General features: G+C 24.6%; 2 protein-coding genes across 2 annotated transcripts in view; both read right to left on the bottom strand.

Annotated features, from left to right (window-relative positions):
• Positions 1 to 3,242: 3,242 nt before the first annotated feature.
• Positions 3,243 to 5,406, bottom strand: LOC135927789 (serine/threonine-protein kinase ULK3-like). Its single transcript, XM_065463975.1, has one exon. It carries the CDS (start codon positions 5,287 to 5,289, stop codon positions 3,640 to 3,642), a length of 1,650 nt encoding a protein of 549 aa, XP_065320047.1. The 5' UTR covers positions 5,290 to 5,406; the 3' UTR covers positions 3,243 to 3,639.
• A 10,186-nt stretch (positions 5,407 to 15,592) lies between these two features.
• LOC135929044 (dual specificity protein kinase CLK2-like) overlaps positions 15,593 to 22,915 on the bottom strand; it is a 44,623-nt gene continuing 37,300 nt past the window's right edge. Inside the window, exons 10-12 of the mRNA XM_065465535.1 lie at positions 16,786 to 16,865; positions 16,173 to 16,260; positions 15,593 to 15,962 (exon numbers count right to left, since the gene is read on the bottom strand). Coding sequence (XP_065321607.1) covers positions 15,828 to 15,962; positions 16,173 to 16,260; positions 16,786 to 16,865 — 303 coding nt within the window. The 3' untranslated portion in view covers positions 15,593 to 15,827. The remainder of the gene's footprint in view (positions 15,963 to 16,172; positions 16,261 to 16,785; positions 16,866 to 22,915) is intronic.

Here is a 22,915-nt window from a genome sequence, read left to right as displayed (position 1 = left end):
TTCAGGTACTAAAACACTTGTGATAGCCTTGCTTATTTTTGCTCTGCCACAAGTAAGGTTTGCACTTATATTGGAGTCGTTAAATATCATGAGAAAAAGATATGACCCACATTGTGATGATATAACTCTGTGAATGTTGAACTACATGATAGATGATGTAGTTGCATCTGTATTATTTATTAATTGAGAATATTTTTGTATTGCAATCGATGTTGATATACTCCCCTGTACTGACTTTTATGAATGAAATGATGTTGATTTATTATTGGATAAAAATAAAACAGGATAGAAAGAAATTTACAACTATTCATTCGAATATTTAAAATTATTTTAAAATATAAATCATCAATTAATGTCTCTCAAAATTATTATTTATATATTAAAAATGTTAAAATATTTTTAAAAACAAATATGGTAGAAATTAAAAAATTGCGGGAGATTTTTACGGCAGATTTCCAATTGCGGTAGTTTTGCGGAAAAGAGATGTCTGCGTGTAAACTGAAAAATTGCGGGAGTCTCCCGCTGATGGGGAAAGATATGGCAACCCTGTATGTGAAGTGAATGAAATGGTAAGTGTAGGAATGTTTTAATTTGGTATGATATTATCATTAGCCCGAATAAGCTTTAATAATTTTTATTGGACAAATATTTTTTTTAAATATACTATTGGCTAAATTTGATTGACGTTTTTTGAAGATTATTATAATAGATTTAAACTTGAACTATTTATGACTATTTTTTAAAAACTTTCAATCCATCTTAGCACATGATTAAAATTTAACTTAATATCTTGAATTTGCATATTTTTATTACATCACATAATTTTTCTTTTTATTTCATTTATCACTCCTTTTAATTTATATACAACATTAATCAACCATTTCTTTCTTTTAATTTTTTTTATAACATTTTCAAAATGTTTCATATCCATAATTTTCATTTCACCATTTTTTTTAAAAAATATATTATTGTTATCACAAATTTTCTTCTTTTTTTTTCTTCACATTATAGCTAATTATAATACAAAATTTAAATATTAAACAATCTTTACTGTTCTGCATATCGTGAAATCTTAATTTCCATGACGGAATATATAATGCCATTCAATGAGTCTTAAGACTTATAAAATAATACAAAATAAAACTTACTCTCAAAATACTGGGTTTAAAAACTAAAATCAAACCATTTAACACAAAAATTATTATTACCCCTACCATATATCTCATGGTACAGAAATTATTATTACCCCAAGCACATCAAATGGTACAAAAAATATTACTACCCCAACCATATCCAATGGTTCCAAAAAAAATTCCCAAAATACACTAATATATACTATATCCAATGGTTCCCAAAAATATTTTAAAAATTTATATCAACAAATTCTAAAATAAATCTAAAAAAAACTCTTTTAAACCCATGACTTATATTAATTCACTCAATTAAAACAATTGAAAACCTTTCAAACCTTACTTTCTATCTTATTTTTTATTTGCTCAAAATTTAACTATTAATTTTAAAATTACTTATAAAAATTATTTTTTAAAATAAACACACTTTATTGAATTTCACTCCTCTCTTTTTAAAAAAATTTAACATTCATTTTAATTTTATAATTCTTTCAATATATATAAACCATTAATAGGTATAAAATACTAAACCATATAACATATTACCATATAAAATATTACTTATTTATATATCCAAAATTTTAACTTATAAATATCAAAACATTTTAACCCCTAACAAATTCTTTTCAAAACATATTCCATTTAAATTTCTCTTTTTCCTCTCTTCCCTTTTTCCCTTCCATCTATTCCAATTTTTCTCTACTTTCTTATTTATAATTTATGCATACAAATATGTTATTATTTTTTTTACCTCTTTATTTTCAAACTTTTTTAATTCTAATGGTCCATGATAGTATATTTTTATATTAATACTGCGTCAAATTTTTCCCAAGTGTATTTTCCGTGTTTGAAAAAATGGCACCATTATTTCATATGTATATCAATAAATGTATATTGTTTATTATACAAATCCAAACGACCATTTCATATCCATAAATTTATTTCCATATAATACACAATATTATATATCTTGACAGTGGCGTCGTTAGGGGGAGGGGGCCATGGGCTCGAGCCCCCTGAAAAATTTGAATAGCCCCCTGAAGCAAAAAATTTTTTTTTAATGACTTCTTAATATCCTCTTGAACTAAAAATAAATTTTCAATTGATCCCTGAACAATTTCTTTTATAATTCTATTGAGTAGTATATAGATTTAATTTTATTATTTAAAAATTAATAAGACTATCTAAATTTTTATTAAATGAACACTATTTTAATTATTAGATTGGATTAATACATATAAATTATATTTTCACTATGTCAGCTTGCGATCAAATTCTGTGTTAAAAATATATATCACTCAATAAATATTAATTTAGCATTAAAAGTTGAATCTTAATTGACTTTTTTTATTTAAATTATTATATAACCCTAATTAAATTAATATAATCATTTAAATTAACAAATTTAATTGTAATTAGCCGAATTTAACATCACTAATCAAATATATTGTTGATTTTTAAATTTCATTATCATGTCTCTTTCTAAAATTATTTTCAAGGTCCAAATCAAGTATAAGAGATTTATTTATAAAAAGTAAATAGACCTATAGTTTATAATCCTCTTTTATATATAATTATTTATAAAATATTAGGTAACCACTTTTGCAGAAGTATTTGACAGTTATATAATATAATACACTTAATATTTTTTAAATTTTACTAATCAATGCTTTTAATAATAAATATAAGTAACATTATGCATTCAACTATTTAACCCCATCTATTTATTTAAAATATTATTACAATAAAACATCTTATTATTCATCCCACAATGTATGTAATAAATCAGATATCTTTTCTTCTCTTTTTTTAGGTGTTTTTAGGAAAGCTATTTTTTTCTTCTTTGAAAAACAGTTTTGAGTTAAATTTTTAATACGAATATATTTAGATATTATTATAAACTACTATTATTTTAAGATATAATATACAAGCTAAAGATGGTGCGACAATAATATATAAAATTTTAATTGCTTTCATGATATCACTCTGGTTCTTATTTTATAGTTACAAAATGTTTCATTTCTAATATATAGTCGATGAAATTGTAAAAAATAGATACTTAATTGATTTAAAAATTAACTTTCATTTAAAATTCTCTTTCTGTTATTACCTTCCGTAAATTTAGTCACCATATTTATAATAATACAATACAATTTAAAAAATATAGACTTTATTAAACAAATATTATATATGGATTTTATAATTTTTATTTAAGCGAATTATCATAATAACTACAAAAATATTATCATTAAGAATTAAAACAATTTTAAATCTTAAATTTTAAGAATGGGTTTGGCTTTAATTGAATCTCGAGGGTTTGGGTTCTCAGTCCTCCTTATGATATAATGATTAAAAAGAAAATTTAACAGAATGAATGTTCACCAAGAGTAAAATAAATATTAAGAGGTATAAGAAAAATTAAGGAATTATTTAATACCAATTAATTTTGCAACTATATAAATGGTCAGGTTTTTAAAAATTTATATATATATCTTTCTCAATAAATAAATTAATTTTTATCTTTAATAATATGAGGCTCAATAAATAATTTTTCCAAAAATTGCATCCTTAGTTTTGATGAGATATTTTTATTAAGAGCTTCATTAAGATTAAAATCATTCGAATTAGGTTTTAAGTCATAGTAGATTCCATTCTCCTTTCTGTTGTTCATTTCATTTAGATTTAAAATAATATTTATATCTTCAACTTGACTATTCCATTCATCTATTAAGCTTAATATAATCTTTGATGAATCAGTCAGAGATCCAAAAATAGTATCATTTTGTGATTGATCTTTATCACATGATTCAGTAAACAATTTTAATTTTTTAAAGAGTGCTTTAATACACAAGTCATATTTCTGCAAAGCAATTTTTAATGATTTACTATCTCCCTTTTCTTGATATAATTTAGCCACCTCAGCTAATTTTAAAGATGCTTTAATTTCAGGATCCTGAAATATTTTATTAGATTTGGCACTTTCTTTCAAACAAGGCTGAATATTAAATTTTTGGTCAATTAAATTTTGATTTTCATGTTTTGAACTTAGGTTTTTTAATTTATTATCATGATTCTGTTTAAGATATTCTGCCTTTTCAACAATTTGATAAATAAAATTTTTCATGTTGTTTTGCCTAGTGATATCTCCAATATTTAGGAGAGGTAATAAAACATGAGCAGCATTAATATAATTAAATAATGCATCTTTATAATTATTTAATTTTTCAGATCTGATTGCTTTATCAAGCAAGTAATCAGCATTCAAAATAATGATCTTTGAATGTTCAACTGTTTGTATAAAAGAATTCAGAGATGTAAATGTAATAAATGAATGTGAAAAAAAGGATAAAAAATCTATTCGATAAACTGGATTTTTTTGTAGCAGCTTTATAAGTAAATCCAAACATGAGGGTGATATTAATGGATATTTAGGAATGATAACATTGTCTGATGATTTTATTTTTTTAAATAGTTCATTATAATTTCCTGAAGTGAAAGGAGGCTGGCCATACAAGCATTCATATAATATAACTCCTATAGACCATAAATCAGCTTTAGAATCATATAATTTATTAACTATAATTTCAGGTGCCATATATAAAAATGATCCTCGAATATTATTCACATGTGGATCATATTTTAATGATTTCGCCAAACCAAAATCTGCAATCTTTATAACAATTGGTTCTATATTAGCAGAACTATATTTACATATTTCATACTTTAATAAAATATTTGATGGCTTTAGATCAAAGTGAGATATTTTTAGTTTATATAAATATTGAAATGCATTGGCAATTTGGGATATACATTGTTGAGTAAATTTCTCTGATAATTTAATATTTACTTTGATGAATTTTGCAAGATCTCCACCTTCACATATTTCCATCATTATGTAAACAAATGTTGAGTCCCAAAAAAAATCAATCATTTTTATTATATTAGGATGATTTATCCTCTTTAATAGAGAAATTTCAGTAAAAAGGTTTTCATGAGCTGACGACAATAAAATCAATCGTTTAAGGCACTTTATTGCAAATATTTCTTTAGTTACATAATGTTGGACCCTAAAAACCTCTCCATATGATCCTGAACCTAACTTTTCTAAAAATCGAATCTCCTTTAATGGATTCAAAATATCGTTTTTATTGATAGACATACATAATAGTTATTTTGGGGATTTATATATTTACCAATTACATAATATGCCCCACACACACTTCGCCATCTATCATATGGTAATCTTTTTTGGTGAATGCTAAACGATGAAACTACATATATTAATTAGCTAAACAACAACGATTTTTTTTGAATGATATTAACAATACATCGTGGTTTCTGATTCATACAGACTCTTATAAAAACTGTTAGGATATCAATGAAGAATTAACTTAAATTATTTTTATATAATTTATTTCATGTGCGTAAACACAATATTTTATTTAAATTTTCTACTTATATTGATTATTATTATCAACACCTTATTTTTTGAATTTATCTAAATTTAATATTTTAACCAAGTTCAATATTAAAAGATTACAATAAGATATCTTTTTAATTATAATACTTTATACATATCAAAAAAATATATATCATGTCTATAGAAAATATATTTCAAAATAACAATATTTTAAAAGAAAAATAAAACTATTTAAAATAAATATATTTATGTTAAAACGGCTGGCTTAATGATCCGTGTATTATATAGTTAGATCGGCAAATTATTTCGATCGATATTCTTTATCGCAAGTTTTATTTTATGCTTATTTGATTTATTATTTAAATGAATTATTATTTTGTTATAATATTATTTTTAATATAAACCGTTAAAAAAAAAGAAAATAATATCATTTTTGTATTAATATATTTTCAATTTTACAAACTGTCCTCGTTCAATAACAATGATTTCTTGTATACATAAACATGGCAATGGCCATCCAAACCAGCGTCTACATGAGATGGGGGGGGGTTAAGGGATGTGGAAAAACAGTTTGCATACAATTTTTCTTTAGGGGGTTTAAGAGTCAGGCGCCGTTAATGTGGGTAGAATATGTAAAAAAAAAATTTGGAGGGGGGGGGGGGGAATTATTTATTAAATTTTGAAATGAAATAGGACACTGTAAAAATTAACCCTCTATTGCGCACATCATATTTGAATACACATACCATAAAAAAAGGTATAATTTTTATATAAATTTTTCTACAGTTTGTTACAAATGATGTATAATAGATATACATATATTTTATTTATGGGTGGGTCTATTTATCGCTCGGCTGAGAAATGTCGCTCGGCTAACCACATAATAAATCATTTATTATTAAATATCGCTCGGCTGAGAAATGTCGCTCGACTAATGACATAATAAATCATTTATTACTAAATATCGCCATATAGCTTCGCTATAAATAATCCTTTATTTATATATTATATTTACAATAATATTTTAAGTGAGCTTTCATTTTCTTAATATTAATTAGAAATACTAATTTTTATAAATAAAATAAGTGTTTGAACAGGTATAAAAAATTTTCTATTAGATATTTTAACTTCAATACTTTTATTAAATTTAATTTAATCATAATCTTTTTTATAAAAGTAAATAAAATATTATTCTATCCGCTAGATGGCGTCAATTACCAAAAATATAAAAATAATAAATGGGTTTATTAAATTTTTCTTAATGAGATAAATTCTAAATACTAATACAAATATTAAAATTTTATAATATTTTTAAAATTCCATTAAATTTATTCTCAAAGATTCCTTTTTGCAAATTAAACAAAAATTATTTTAAAAAAAAGTTTGGACCCTGAACCTAAATTTTAAAATAGGTTTTTTCCGCGAAATATCTTAAATAAAAAAAAACAATAAAATTGATTTCAGGAAATAAGGCTAATTCTCGGAATGAGATAAATTATTTTCAGAAAAACTTAATAAAATATATTAATTGAAATAACAGAGATAAATAATTTTCAGAAACTTAAAATAAAATATATCAATTGAAATAACAGTGACAGATGCGTCAAACAAGTTTAATTCAAAATAAAATCATTTATGACCTATCACCAATTTTTTTCTAATTCAGATACAATGGAGGATGCTTTATTAAGGTTAATATTCATTTACTCTTCAAATTTTCTTTCACTATGTGATTTATAAATTTTATTATGGTTTCTATTTTTCATTCAAATAATATAGTTTGTTAAAGGGCTTTGAACCCTCCTAAAAAAAAGTATTCGAGTTTAGGTTGCAAAATATCTCTGAAGTTCGGGTTCAGGTTAGGTGCCAAGAAAAATAAAGACTTGTAAAATTTAGTTAAAATAACAGATACATAATTTTATTTTAAATTAATCTTATTATATTTAGTTTTAGAATTCACCATAAAAATATTTATCATTCGGAGTTTTGGTGATCATCATTTTAAAAAAATAGAACTATATATTACATCCTAGGGCGATAATTTAATAAAATTGGACATTATTTACTCTATATCTTATAAATATAAACCTTTATCTACTATTTATGTATAAATAAGAAGAAATAATTTAAGAATTTTAAAAAATCTGAGCTTTTTTTCTAAATTTTAAGAGCGGGGATTAATGAATATTCTGATTAAAACGCTTATTTATAAACAGATTTTTATTACATTATCTTAAAATTATGACAATGTAAATATAGGCATCGGGGACGTTTGGGGTAATGTCGGATTAGATTGGTGAAATAATTGTGAATTGGTGTAGCCCTGACGAATCCCCAATATTTTTAGGACCAATATATTTGCATAGGCATTCTGATATGACCACATATCATATTTTTTTTTCTCATTTACATTCTGTATTTTTAAAAAATAAAATAAATATTTAAAATAACATATTTGGTAGTGACCAAGAAAAGGCTATAGTAAAACCGATTCGGAAAATATTCAAATTTAATACTCATTTAATATGCACGCGTCATTTAAAAGACAATATAAGAAAATATTTGTCGGAAAAACAAGGTGTAAATGCTGTTATGTCTAAAAAAATTATACAGGATATTTTTTCTTTTAATGGGCTTGTATTTTCCCGGAACGACCAAATATATAATGAAAAATTAATAATTTATATAATTATTGTAATAATCAAAATTTAAATATATTTTTGCCATATATAAAAAATAAATTTCAAAAAATAATATATGAACATGTTTACATTCCCCTAAAAAAAAAATAATAAATTGTTTATGGACAAATAACAACTGTGAATCTATGAATCACGTTTTAAAATCATATATAAACTGGAAACAACGTCCTTTAAAAGAATTAATCGAAAAAATTAAAGATATAACAATGTTACAAGAAAAAGAATTTGAAAGATCCTTCTCAGGAACAGGAGAATATTTTTTAAATAATGAGTATCATAACTATTTAATTCCCAAATCGATATTGTCATGATACATTAAATAATTTACTTAATAGTAAAAACAAAGATAAATTACATTCATTAGATAAAACTTTATCTGTTTTAAAACCAAAAGGCCCAAAAAAACCACATCAGTGACGTAGAATTAAAGCAGAAAGGACTCGAAAAAATAATATCAACTAAATTATATTTATCTAAGGGAATTAATGTTCTAGCTTTTTAGTTGTACAATGATAAAGTTTTATCTTTACATGATTATTAAGTGAAGTATTATATGTATCATAACAATATACTGATTGTATTAGAAATTAGGATAATAATTATTTAATAAATATTCTTCTCACTCTCTGAGATTTATCTTTTAAATTCATTCTCTTAGATCATTGTAATATCTTTAATTTTATCGTTTAATTTCTTAGGGTTTTTAAGTAAATATATTATATATAGCGAAAAATTTAATTCATTTTTACAATAGTTGCATAAATCACGTAAATTTTTTATTATGGCCATCCATTAAAATAAAAATTATGTTGTGTAATTTTTTAGACATAAATTTACAATTTTTTTTATTGGAATATTTATCGAATCGGGTTTACTCGCTTAGGGGGTCCTACACTTATATGTTTAATGCTTAATTTCTTATCGTTAATTTATTTTATTATTTCACTTCATTAATATATTTAAAATGCATTTATGAACTCACTACTTAATATTTTTTAAATTTCGTAATTATGAAAATATTTATTATAAATTTCAATTCCCTATTTTTTCTTGATTTTCGCATGCCATTCGCACATTAAAGTAACAGATATATTTCATCAATATACATAATTAGGTTTATAATATAATGAAGTGAACGTGTTGTTTATTTTTCCCGACCTTCGCCTGCCACTTTATTATATTTCTAGAATAACTAATATTATTTATTTCGTCAATATATATAATTATATGGACTTTTTTCGTCTGCGGGAAAATGGCTGATGTTAAATCGCCACCTCCAAGAAATAATGATATCTACCAATTCTACAAATACTTCTATCACTCACAATTTCATTTTCAAGCACACTAAATTCCTTAAATATTTACTTTGCGACTACACATTTTTTATGACATGAAAAGCCTGACTTCTACTCTTCTGAATCAAAACTAGTAAATTCTTTCAAATGCATGGAAGATGTTTGGGAGAGTAATGAGACTCTTTTTTAATTGCTGAGGATTATACATAACCCATAATATATCTCTGTCAAGTTATTACTTTTATTCATTAATTTTTTTATTTTTTCTAGATTCAAAGAAATAAATTCTCTTCTTTATTTACTAATTTATCTCAATCAATTCATCATAACTTAATTCTTTCTTATCTTCTCCAATTCTTTACCTAGGCTACTATTATTTATCTTTTATTTCAATTATTTATTTCCTTTAACAATTTATTTTATCTATATATTAATCTTATTAACTTAATTTAAACAAAATAATATAAATCAACATTTAATATAATTACAACATCTTTCTTAAACAAAATTTAACTTTAATCCTCTCTTAAAACTCAATTTCATAGATATTTTCTTATTCATCATTTCTCTTGTCTGCTTTTTGCTTTTTCAATTTTCCAAGTATCGTCTGCTTATTTTTTCCCCATTTTTTTTTCTAATTCAAAATTCAAATTTATCTTACAATTTACTTTAAAATTTATATTATGTCAATTTTCAAAAATCTAACAATCTACTCCTACAACATTCCTGGCCTACTTTCAAAAACAACTATACTTAGGAAACTCCTTGATCAATATGATATTAACATTATTTTAACACAAAAATCTCTTATTACCAATTATATATAAAAAAAAGAGAAAACAAAACAAAAAAGAGAAAACAAAACAAAAAAGAGAAAACAAAACAAAAAAGAGAGAAAACAAAAAAAAATAAATAAATAAATTACAAATTACAAAAACTAATTCTTCTTCCTCTTTACTCCTTAATCACCCCCCCCTCCCCTTTTTTCTAATACATATTCCTATCTTATCTTTTATAATAAATAAACATTATTTACAATGTGGATCCTGGCTTATCCACGAGTGGTACCCGTCATCCCACTCAAATTAAACGGGACCCTGACAGTAGGGTAAATTACTGTCAACTTTGTGAATCCTGGCTTATCCACGAGTGGTACCTGTCATCCCACTCAAATTAAACAGGGCCCAGACAGTAGGGTAAATTTTCTGCCAAACAGTGAATGCAAATTCACTGCACTGGAGACGCCCTCTATGGGGTGGTAGAGTGCCCACTTAATTGTGGGACGTCTCCCCAGTGTATAATATGATATGATATGATATAATTATATTATCTTAAATTTATATTTTAATCCTCTCTTCACCGATGCCGAATAAATTATATTTTATGTAAATAACTTATATTATAACAGCATTATTATCATATATATATATCGTGAAATTATGATTTATAATTATGCATCAATAAAAAGAATTACTCTCGTTATTAATTACTCTGATCAATGGAAATGGTAAAATTTAAAAAAGACTACTAATTAATTTACTAAAATATAGAAAAGAATACAATAAAAAAACACCGTTAGACATTTCAGTGAATCTTGGTAGAAAGTTAAAATAGACCAGTCCAAAATTTTTGTTTTCTAAATTTGAATGATAAAAAATATTTCATCTAGAGGATAGAGAAATATTTTTTTACTATCATGAGTGTAAAAAAATGAGTAAATTTTAGTACAGTGGAAGAAAGTTGCGTACATGACGTGGATTGGGCCATGTTACTCAGTGGGTGTGTTGATTTAGGAGGCTAACGTGGTAGTATTTAGAATTTTTAAAAAAATATATTAAACCCATTTATTATTTTTATATTTTTGGTAAAAATAAATAATATTGAGGCCATCTAGCGGATAGAATATTATTTTTTTTACTTTTATAAAAAAAAGGATTATGATTAAATTAAATTTTATAAAAGTATTGAAGCTAAAATATCTAATAGAAAATTTTTTTTGACCTGTCCAAACACTTATTTTATATAAAAATTAATAATTCTCAATTTTAAGAAAATGAAAGCTCACTTAGAATATGATCGTAAATATAATATATAAATAAAAAATTATTTATAGCCGAGCTATATTTCTCAGCCGAGCGATATTTAGTAATAAAAGATTGTCATTAGTCGAGAGACATTTTATTTATTATGTGGTTAGCCGAGCGACATTTCTCAGCCGAACGATATTTGGTAATAAATGATTTATTATGTGGTTAGCCGAGCGATATTTAGTAATAAATAGCCGAGCGATATTTAGTAATAAATGATTTATTATGTGGTTAGCCGAGCGACATTTCTTAGCCGAGCGATATTTAGTAATAAATAATTTATTATGTGGTTAGCCGAGCGACATTTCTCAGCGGAGCGATATTTTCAGCCGAGCGATAAATAGACCCACCGTACCATAAAAAAGGCATAATTTTTATATAAATTTTTCTACAGTTTGATACAAATGATGTATAATAGATATACATATATTTTATTTATTACTATAGTTAATTTTGTCAAAAATGAAAAAAAAAAATAATCAAAAAAACCCAAATTCATATTGCATTTGTGCGCATTATTTATATGGGTACATGTACCTTAAAATTTAAATTTTATATACTATTAATGAATATAACAAAATATTTTTATGTAAAACATTTCTTTTACCTTTATTTAATAGGATTTTTAACTTCATGTTCCTTAAAAATTTGTACAAGAGAAATATGATTTATAAAATGGAAAAAATGCAAATATTCGAAAGTTGTTTACTACGTATTTTAGAGTTTTTATATTGATAGCTGTCTTTCATACAACTTTCGAATATTTGCATTTTTTCCATTTTATAAATCATATTTCTCTTGTACAAATTTTTAAGGAACATGAAGTTAAAAATCCTATTAAATAAAGGTAAAAGAAATGTTTTACATAAAAATATATTGTTATATTCATTAATAGTATATAAAATTTAAATTTTAAGGTACGTGTACCCAGATACATAATGCGCACAAATGCAATATGAATTTGGGTTTTTTTAATTATTTTTTTTATATTATCAAATGTTCTTTATTTGCTATCTATAGTCAAAATGTATTGTATTCCAGAAGATAGTTCTGATTCTAATTATAGTATTTTATCAGATGAGGAAATTCCTGATTCAAGATCAGCAGATGTTGATTCTAGCGGAAATGCGGTATTTCAACTATTGGTACCACTACTTTCTATTTTAAATTGTGTTTTGATAATTGGTTCTGTGGTATAGAACTACAAGTATTTTCGCCAAAGGGAGTATTGCTACAGTGAGAGCTAATAGAATTTATAATTGCCAGTTTCCAACTGAAAAAGAATTATATAACATGGAGCGTGGATCTTTTATCGAGAAGAAGGTAACAGTAAATGGTGTATAATTATATGCTACTAACATGATAATAGGTCTGTAATTATTGTTGGAAGTTATAAATGGTTTGATAGAAAGGAATGAAAGAAAAATAAAATTCCATGTCCAGCTGCTATAAAAGTTTACAATATAAATATGGGAGGTGTATATTTAATGGATTGCTTTATATTGAAATCTCATAAGATCACGTAAATAGTATTCCATATATTTGATATGATCCTCATAAATATTGGTTAATATATAGGCGAGATTTTGTAGCTTTAACGTTGCCGGTAAAAGAACAGCTGCAATTATTAACATTTAAAATTTCAATAGCAGATACTGTGTAAATGTAATAAAAATATGAACGCCAGCATAAAAAAACGAATATCAATTGACACCAAATATAAAGAAAAATAAATTGGTTACTAAAGTGATTTGTACCAAATATGGTGTATCATTCATCATGTATGATTACTCATGAAAATTAATATAAATTTGTTTTATTACATTATTTATCAAATAATAAAATTATATGTCTTTATTTTATAATAGGTTTGAAATTGAAAAATATTTTTTACACGCATTGTGTATTTAAATACACACACGGAAATTTTTTTTAAGGTAAAATTTTTTTTTATAAAAATTATTTTTAGTTTATTAAAGGCCCTTTAAAGACAAAATAAGTTTTTTAAAAATTAAATCACTTATTGATATGTCGCGCAATAGAGGGTTATTACTTTTATTATAGACCCATTATAATACAATGATATTGCTTATCATCGACCAAATCTATATATTGCAAACAATCATAGACATTATTTTTTAAATACAACTTTCAGCCATCCTTTTAAATGTAATTTAAAAGGTTTGGACATTCTCAGCAAGCTCAGAATGCTAAAATAATGCATTCATTGTAAATGAGGGGGTTTCTAATTGAATTCATTATCTAAAAATTAGCTTTTATATTCACAAATTTTGATAGTTGGTAGCATAAAATAATTAAGTAATTCTTGTAAAATTTTTGAAAGGATTATCATTATAATTAAAAGAGTGAAATTAATAATGAGAGCAAAATTTTTTTAGAAGGGTGAACATAGGTTTTTGAGGGGGGTCTGCAATCAGTGAAAATCCTGTCATGTAGAACGCTGATTCAAACAGAAAAATGTTAAGGTACTATCTAACATAAGGAAGTCTTTTCAGTACTACTCGTATCGCACTAAATTTGAATTTAGAAAGTCAATGATCGACATCGCTTGAACGCCATGGTCTTGTTTGCACTCAAAAGTTATTTTAAATATTTTTTCCTTCTACTTTTAAATATTTGGTATTATAATGGAAATGAAACTATTTTAAAAATTATAAGTTATTTAAAACTACTGAATATAGAAATATAGAGATGTGTATAAACTAAATTTAGAAAGACAAAATAAAAAAAATAGTTAAAAAATAATCTTTTAAAGTGCTAATTCGGTCCGTGAGGTTTGTATAAGCCTTAAAGTGAACCGCGTAGTACAGTAAAAACTAACAAATGTATTGGCTTCTGGCAGCCTTAAGTATGTGTAAGATCTTACCAGAGCTGGTCCTCATAGATACAGATTCTTTGTAAAAATAAGGATCTTACAGATATTTGTAAATCTTTAAAAAATCAAAAAGATACAAGTAAAAACGATATAAAATACTTTCATTTTTGATAAACGAAAGTATCTTAAATACAAGATACTTAATAAAATGATCATTATCTATTAAATTAGAAATAAAGAACATAAATATATAATTAGAGTAAAAATTATTATAAAGCTCATTTTGAAATAAGAATGAATATTTATAATAATTGATACATTTATAATAATTGATGAGGTAGATTACATAATCAAACGTATTATTAATTTTAACTAGCCGTTCATCATTTTTTTCAAAAAAACCAACTCCGTTTACGAACGCGTTCAAAATGTGAACGCGTTTGTTTACAGCCTAATTTTAACCCATTAATAGCATTCTACCAGACTATTTTATGGAGTTGTAATATTTATCAACAATAAAGAGTATTATAAAATTTATTAAAATAATTATTGATGGATTTTATTAAATTAAATTAATATTTTTTTAAAAAAATTTCAAATAATTTTCCTTAAACCTCTGCCTTTTGTGGGTAAACATTTTGCTACGAATAAATGGCCTTTCACCTGGAGCTGATTAGTTTATTGCAATATTATATAATAAAAAATATTTTCTTAATGGAAGGATAATAATAAAATGTTTCTAAGGTATTTCATAGGTCATTCCCATAATAATCAAGTATTTGCGGTACTGCCCAACTCTGGATTTTACTAAATGTAGTGCCTTTAATGTCTAATAATATAGTAATTGTTCTAATCCTATACCCTAACAGCTAACCAATGCATATATTTGATTTTGGGGGGAAAATCTATCATGCAAGGATAGAGCTGCTAGTTTGCTGCGATAATTATTAAAAAAACCTCATATATTTTATTAATATTTTTGAACCCAAATCAGACCCTCTTCAAACCATTTACAGATCTATTCAAATTTTGAACTCAAAAACCAATCCCGTTAAAAAGGCAAATAATTGAGAACTTACATTGTGATTTAATCATTATTAAAAAAGTGCATATTTCCATTCCAATTTAATTAAAAAAATATCTTCTCTGGGTAAAAATAGATTACTATAAACAGAATTTTAATAACGTTATTATACAAAAGATAAATATAAAATAACATGGCAGTAAAAATAAAGTTTTTATAGTATAATATAAACTATAAATTGAATTATTTTAAAAATTAATAAAAAATTAAATATGATCTTCACAATATTCAATTTATATTGGCAAGTGTTTAAAGTTCTAATTAATCGTTAAGCTAAGACATTTCCATAAAAAATGAATGATCAAGTCCAGCCTTGCTAGTTATCCTTTGGTTAGGGTCATAATTAAGTAACAAAGCGATTAAATCAAACAGTAATAAATGTTGCTCCGACCTTGCCAACATGTAGTCCTTAATATTTTAAATTGATTATATAAAACATACAAAGTATTAGCTCTAAAAAAGATAATAGAAGAAATTACAAGCATTAAAAACATTAATTCTATTATTAAAATTATCTACTAGTGAAACATAAAATTATGGTTATTTTAGAATGTGAGTTGTGGTTTTAAAGATATGATTATAAAATATAAATATTTCAATTGATAAATGTAACTGTACTTTTAAAGGTTTGCATTGTTTATGCACGTATTGAATTAAAGGACTATTATTTTCGTAAATTAATTTTCCATCATTGAGGAAATAAACTCTAAATAATAAAATAAAACGTATTTAATAATATTATTAATTTTAAAACAATCTAGCTAAAAGCAGCTCCCAAAATACATATTTATTAATCTCAATTAAAAAATATTGTAAAGGTCAAAAATTAATTAGTAGGAATGTTTAAAAACCCCAAACTCCAACCCTAATAATGATTTGAACGGGTTTGCCAAGAACCATTTTAGGTTAATTTATATTTATTATGGCGTTTAATGCAATTACTGAAAAAAAACTAAGGCGTGGAGGACAGGTATTAAGGGAACCGAAGAAATCTAATCATACCTGTGAATGATAGTAGATAGGGAAATTATTATAGTAATATTATAACAAGGAACTTTAAAGTAATATTCCTAAGACCTAACTATTAACAAAATTGGTGTTCGTTTTTTATGAGATTTTTTCCGGGATCTTTCTTGAAACTTTAAATATATATTTAGTATAAGTTCTAATATGTTTATTTAGAGATTTAGCATTTTATATTAAGATTATTTAAAATAAATAAATTTTATACTTTGATTTGTTTAAAAGATTAGAGGGAATGGGGCCTAATATCCTTTGCATCATTGCTAAATGTTCTTTGTCATCATGCGTCTATAAATTATATAAACATTTTTTATAAACCCATCAAATTTTAATAATCCCATAAATATATATAAATGGATAGACTTATTTTCTTTAACATCACTTAAAATTCCCAATAAATAAAATCATATCTGGTCAAATAAATAGATATTAATTGATGATGAACAATCTAGTTTTATATCTATCAATAATAAAATCTTAGATTCTAATTTTTCGATAATTCAGAAGGCTCAAATTGATTGAAAAGCATTTAATATTAAATACGAGTGAAATATTATAGTTTCAGGCTTCGCCTTTGCTTTAAACGATATAACTGTATCACCACTTTTATCTAAATCCACAGAAATATTCTACCGTTATTTACGCAGCTCAAAAAATGGTCTCGAGTTTATAAACTTGACTATTAATTAGTTTAAAAAAAGACAGAAAGTGAGGTAGATAGCTTTAGCGCAATCTATTTACCCATTGTGTTAGGTGCTTACCCTATAACGCTTTCTAGACATCCGTCATACGAATAAATAATATTATGTTACAATAATGAAAAATTTTAAAATAAATATGCCATGCATATAATTAGCAGAGTTGTTAAAAGATACTTTTTAAATAAATCTATATACAGATACATAGTCAAAAAAGTTATCTAGATACAGATACATCGTCTAAAAAGTTATTTCGATACAGATACAATTTTAAAATTTATATAGATACAGATACAATTTTTTAATACTCTTATATAATTGCATAAACCTAAATTAGGATTCTATTGTGAAAATGTATGAAATGAGATAAAAACTTTATTGACTAGATATCACATTTATCAAAATTAAAATAATAATTTTTAGATTTTAATATAATAATATAATATATAAAAATATATGATTAAATGATTATAAATATATTAGATTTCAGTAATAAAATATTTTCAAAATTTTGGTCATTAAGGCATCCTCGTTAATCCGTAAAGACATTTTTAGCTATACTAAAAAGCCTTTCTACCGGGGCACTTAGATTGTATTGTTATATTTTATGAATAACAATTTTATATCAGGATATTCTATAAAAATATAAAATCTGGGCATTCATTTTCGAAAAAGTTATTTAAAATTTGTTGAGTATGAAAATTTAAATCATTATTAACAATCATATCTGCTGCTGCGGGGTACTGAAAAAAATAGGATATTAAATTTGTTATTTTTTCTCAGGTTATTTGTTATCAGTTGAAGATCTTGATAATTCATCAAATAATCTTTGTTTTGTTTTTTCCATTAACAGTGTTTGATTTTTTCTCTTAAAATTGAAAATTACAATTTTAAACATTTTATTTAGTATCTATACCCTTAAATGTTTTACAATGTTGCAAGTTGAGGTAATGCTAACTGAAATTTTCGTATTTTTTTATAGATATGGCAAACATTTTAATATCAGAGATTTGTTTTTTTTATTTTGAGATATTATTTTAAAATCACTTTTAAACAATTTGCGAAACATTTGAAAAGTTATCAAAATTTCCCAAGTTTCTAAATTTTCTAAATTTCCTGGAAATTAATAAATCCCAATATTAAAACAAAACACACAGTTTCTTTCTAAATTCCAAAATTATTTAAATATTTGATGAAATTATTTGGCTATTATAATATATAAGTCATTATAAATATCTATATCAAAATGTATCTAAAAAAGTATCTAAAAACAGATACAGATACGTCTAAAATAATATCTAGACAGAGTTGTTAAAAGATCGAATCAAAAGATCGACGATTTTGGATTCGATAAAAAATTTGTCAATTTTACGAGATTTATGATTCTGACTTAAATTGAGGATCGAGATCATTTTGTTTAAAATTCGAACCCGATCTTTTTAAAAATTAATTTTTTAAAAAGCAATAAATAAAATAAAAATTTTGAAAATTAAATTAAAATATTATTTTTTAAAAAAATATCTATCTTCATATTTCTATCAACTTCCATTATCAACTTCCATTATCAACTTCCATTCCACCATTTATTTTATAGATATATTTATTCATTTCCTAAATTTTACGAGATTTAGAGCTCTTACAAGTTATTTAATATAAATTTATAATAATATATTAATATTTATTTTAATAGGTAAATGTAAATGTCCATTATAGATTTAGAAGATTCTATTGCTTCTACTATTGATGTAACAGCAGTTATAAGTGAGAATGAGAATCTTTTACCATTTTTGAAATTACGTAAGTATTTTACTTTATGTGAAATAGATGAAAGCAACTCTTATAATATGATCAGCACCAAATGCCGTCTCTGTAAGAAGATAATATCATCTTCCAAAATATCATGCTCGAACTTAAAGAGACATTTACAAATTCTTTTAATTTTTTTTTATTTGATAATCTTAATGTAAACATGTTTAAATTTAATTTATTACATTCCTGAGTTGAGCAGGTCCTACAGAAATAGAATCTAGATACAGATTCTTTATAAAAAAATGAATTATTAGATACAGTATAATTAATAAAATATTTGATGAAGAGTTAATCTTGGTTTTGTTATTTATATATAATAATTAGGCATTTATTTTTTAATATTACTATTATATTAGTTTAATTTTCAAAAGAAGAGTATTTATAATAAATGGAAGTGTAATAACTAATAATTAAACCTTTATAATGTATTTTGACTTTCTTTAATATAATTAAAACATCCAGTTCAATGTTATTTGTATTGAACTTAGCAATGTTTCACCAAAAGAAAAATAAATATCTATTCTATTATTTCTTTATTATAATATGTTAAATCTAATCAATTAGTATTATAGTTTCAGTTTGAGCTTGATTATATAATCCTCTTGACAACATTTTTAGGACTTTTTTTAATAATATATTTTGAATTGAAAGTATTTTTTGTATCATTTAACTCAGTCCATAACTTCTTAAATGCCAAAAAGCCTCATTATATTCATAATAGGAAAATACTTTATCAAAATCTTTGTCCCATATCATCTTGGGCAACTTTTAATATTGATAGACAATATTGTAAACTTAAATTTTTAAGATAACCTACCCCCTTTTAACCACTAATAAAACATACTTTAATATGTTTAACAAAATTTGTTGAACCCTTAATCCATAGTTCTTAAATGCCAAAAAGCTAATTATATTCATATATAGGAAAATATTTTATCAAAATCTTTAGCCCATATCATCTTGGGAAACTTTTAATAATGATAGACAAAGACAATATTGTAAACTTAAAATTTAAAATAACCTACATGAACCTTTTTTAACCATATATAAATTAAATAATATACTTTAATATGTTTAACAAAATTTGTGTTGAACCCTTTATCATTTTTTTGTTTATATAGGTTTTTCATTCAGCCTGTACATTGTTTTTTTTTTAACTTTAAATTTCCATATAAAATTTTAAAAATGAAATTTGATTCAGGAGAAGTTATTTTCATCCAACTTTGATACATACTATTTTTTTCATTTATAAAGAAAAAGCACAGTGAATTTAAAAATTTACCAAACACCTAAACGAATTCTCTACACAAAAAAATATATCACTGCAAAACCAAAGTGGTTCTGATTGCAAATCCAGACAATCTAAATTAAATTTTAACAATCTAAACATTCCAGCTGTATCGCAAAAAACAGCAGACAAGTTTATCATGGATTTTATTATTGACACCTTCCAACCACTGTCTCTGGTTGATGATCCTTCATTTGAAAAAATGATTAAAACTTTTTCTCCTGCGACAAAAATTATTTGTCGCCAAACACTGGGCAACAGGATATCTATTTCCTTCTCTTATATGACGACAAATCTTATAAGAGATTTGTCTGAAGTTTTTTATGTATGCACCACTGCTGATTGTTGGAGTGGTCGTCGAAGGTATATTATATTTATATGAATTTTATAATGTTTATTTTATTAGGGCTTTTATTGGACTTACTGCACATTGGCTGGATCCGTTAACCCTCAAGAGAAGGTCATCCGCTTTGGCACTGAGGAGGATAATTGGGAGGCAAACATATGATGTTTTGGCCAACGAAATCATGGGTATCCACAAGTTCTATAAAATTCATAATAAGGTAGTGAAGATGGTGACTGACAATGGAACCAACTTTGTCAAGGCATTTAAGTAATATTTATATTTAGCAAAAAATATTTAAATTAATTAATTTTTTCTAGAGTTTTTGGAGAAAATGAAGAAGATAGTAGTGAGGATATGGAATTGATAAATTTGGATGACATATTATCCGTTGATGACCCAATTATTCCTACTATCAGCCCACCAAAACATCAACGTTGTTGTTTCCATAATCTTAACCTTATTGCAACAACAGATGCGGAGATGGCAGATAGTGATCTCAATTATAAACGAATATCTAGATCCACTTTTGCAAAATGTTTTGCTTTAGTTAATAAACAAAATATGTCGTCAAAAATGGCGGATATTTTATTGGAGAAATTGGGAAGATATTTAATAGCTCCCAACAAGACAAGATGGAATTCTTATTACCAATCCATGAAATTAATAGATAAGATGCTTTCTGAAAAGTTTTCAGAAGTAGAACAAGTATGTGATCAAATTGGATTTGCAATGTTTAGGCAAGAGGAATGTTTTTTTGTTAAAGAGTATGCAACAGTAATACAATGATATTCTCTAAATAAATTTAAATTTTATAGGTTATGGAACCTTTGGCGATCTCGTTAAAAATCTTGGAACGGGAAGATAATATGGAGCAGCGAATCTAACTCCCGTTCTATCGATATTGATAGATAAATTAACGAAATTTAGCTGCCTGCGGTATTGTCAGCCCTTGTAGATAGTGTTCTTTGTATATTAAGTATTAAGTTTACATTTAATCAATATTTATGATATGACCCAAATATAAATAAATACCATACAGATGATGTGCCAGATTTGACTGTAAAATTTAAAAGGGTTAAGTTTTGCAGATATTTGATTTGATTTATATGAATAAAATGAACACTTTATCATTTCATAATATAGATTTCCTTCACTGTATGAAGACAGTAACATTTTGGCAGCCATGATTCACCCTAAATTTAAACTTAATTGGCCTTATATTAATCTGCCACAAAATATGATGGTAAAAGAAAGATTAGTTGCCCATTTGGAAAATATGCAGGAACAACCATATGCGGATACCTCAAATGAATGTATGGATGACATTGATGCTTTTTTTGGGAAAAATACAGTACAAAATGCTTGTTCCGTTAAAAAAATTTTTTATTCAAATGATGATTCCATGAATATTTTTAATACTTATCTTAATTTAAAAAAAATATTTATTGAATATAATACACCTTTGCCATCAAGCGCTCCTGTGGAGCGCTTGTTTAGTAAAGCTAAACATGTTCTAAATGAAAGACGCGGATGTTTAAATGATGATAATTTAGAAAAAATTTTATTATTAAAAGCTAATTTTAATTATAAATAAATATATTATAATTGTTATATTTATTATTCAATTACAATAAATTTCTACCATATTTAATTTATTTTTATATTAGTTAATTTTGCATCTATTATATTATATTGTTATTCAATTACAATAAATTTATAACATATATTAGTTAATTTTGCATCGGTCAGAAATTTCCTTTAGAAATTTAAATAGAAAAAAAGGTCGATCCTCGATTTCGATCCTCATTTTTTGAAAAGATCGTGATCGGGATTCGATCATTATAAAAAGATCGGTTAACAAGCCTGTATCTAGATATAGATACTGATATTTTAATCAAAAATCTATCTAGATACAGATATAGATACCACATTTTTATATCTAGATACAGGATCTAGATACTTGTATCTAGATACTTTAACAACTCTGAATTAGTAACATCAAAATATTTAACGCTATCTATATTTATTTTATCCAGGGATAAAATTTAATTTTTTAAAATATTAATTTACCACAACAATCCTCACGTAATTATCTACCAATATTTTATTGCAGACCACAACAATCCTCACGTAATTATCTACCAATATTTTATTGCAGCGATTAAAAGGCGCCTGAGAAAAAACCGTAGATATGTTT

Source organism: Gordionus sp. m RMFG-2023, chromosome 4 (genome assembly GCF_954871325.1).
Source record: "Gordionus sp. m RMFG-2023 chromosome 4, tfGorSpeb1-WG-v2, whole genome shotgun sequence".
Taxonomy (NCBI): Eukaryota; Metazoa; Nematomorpha; class Gordioida; order Chordodea; family Parachordodidae; genus Gordionus; species Gordionus sp. m RMFG-2023.
The sequence above is the reverse complement of the archived record's forward strand: the minus strand, read 5'-3'. Positions and strand labels throughout refer to the sequence as shown.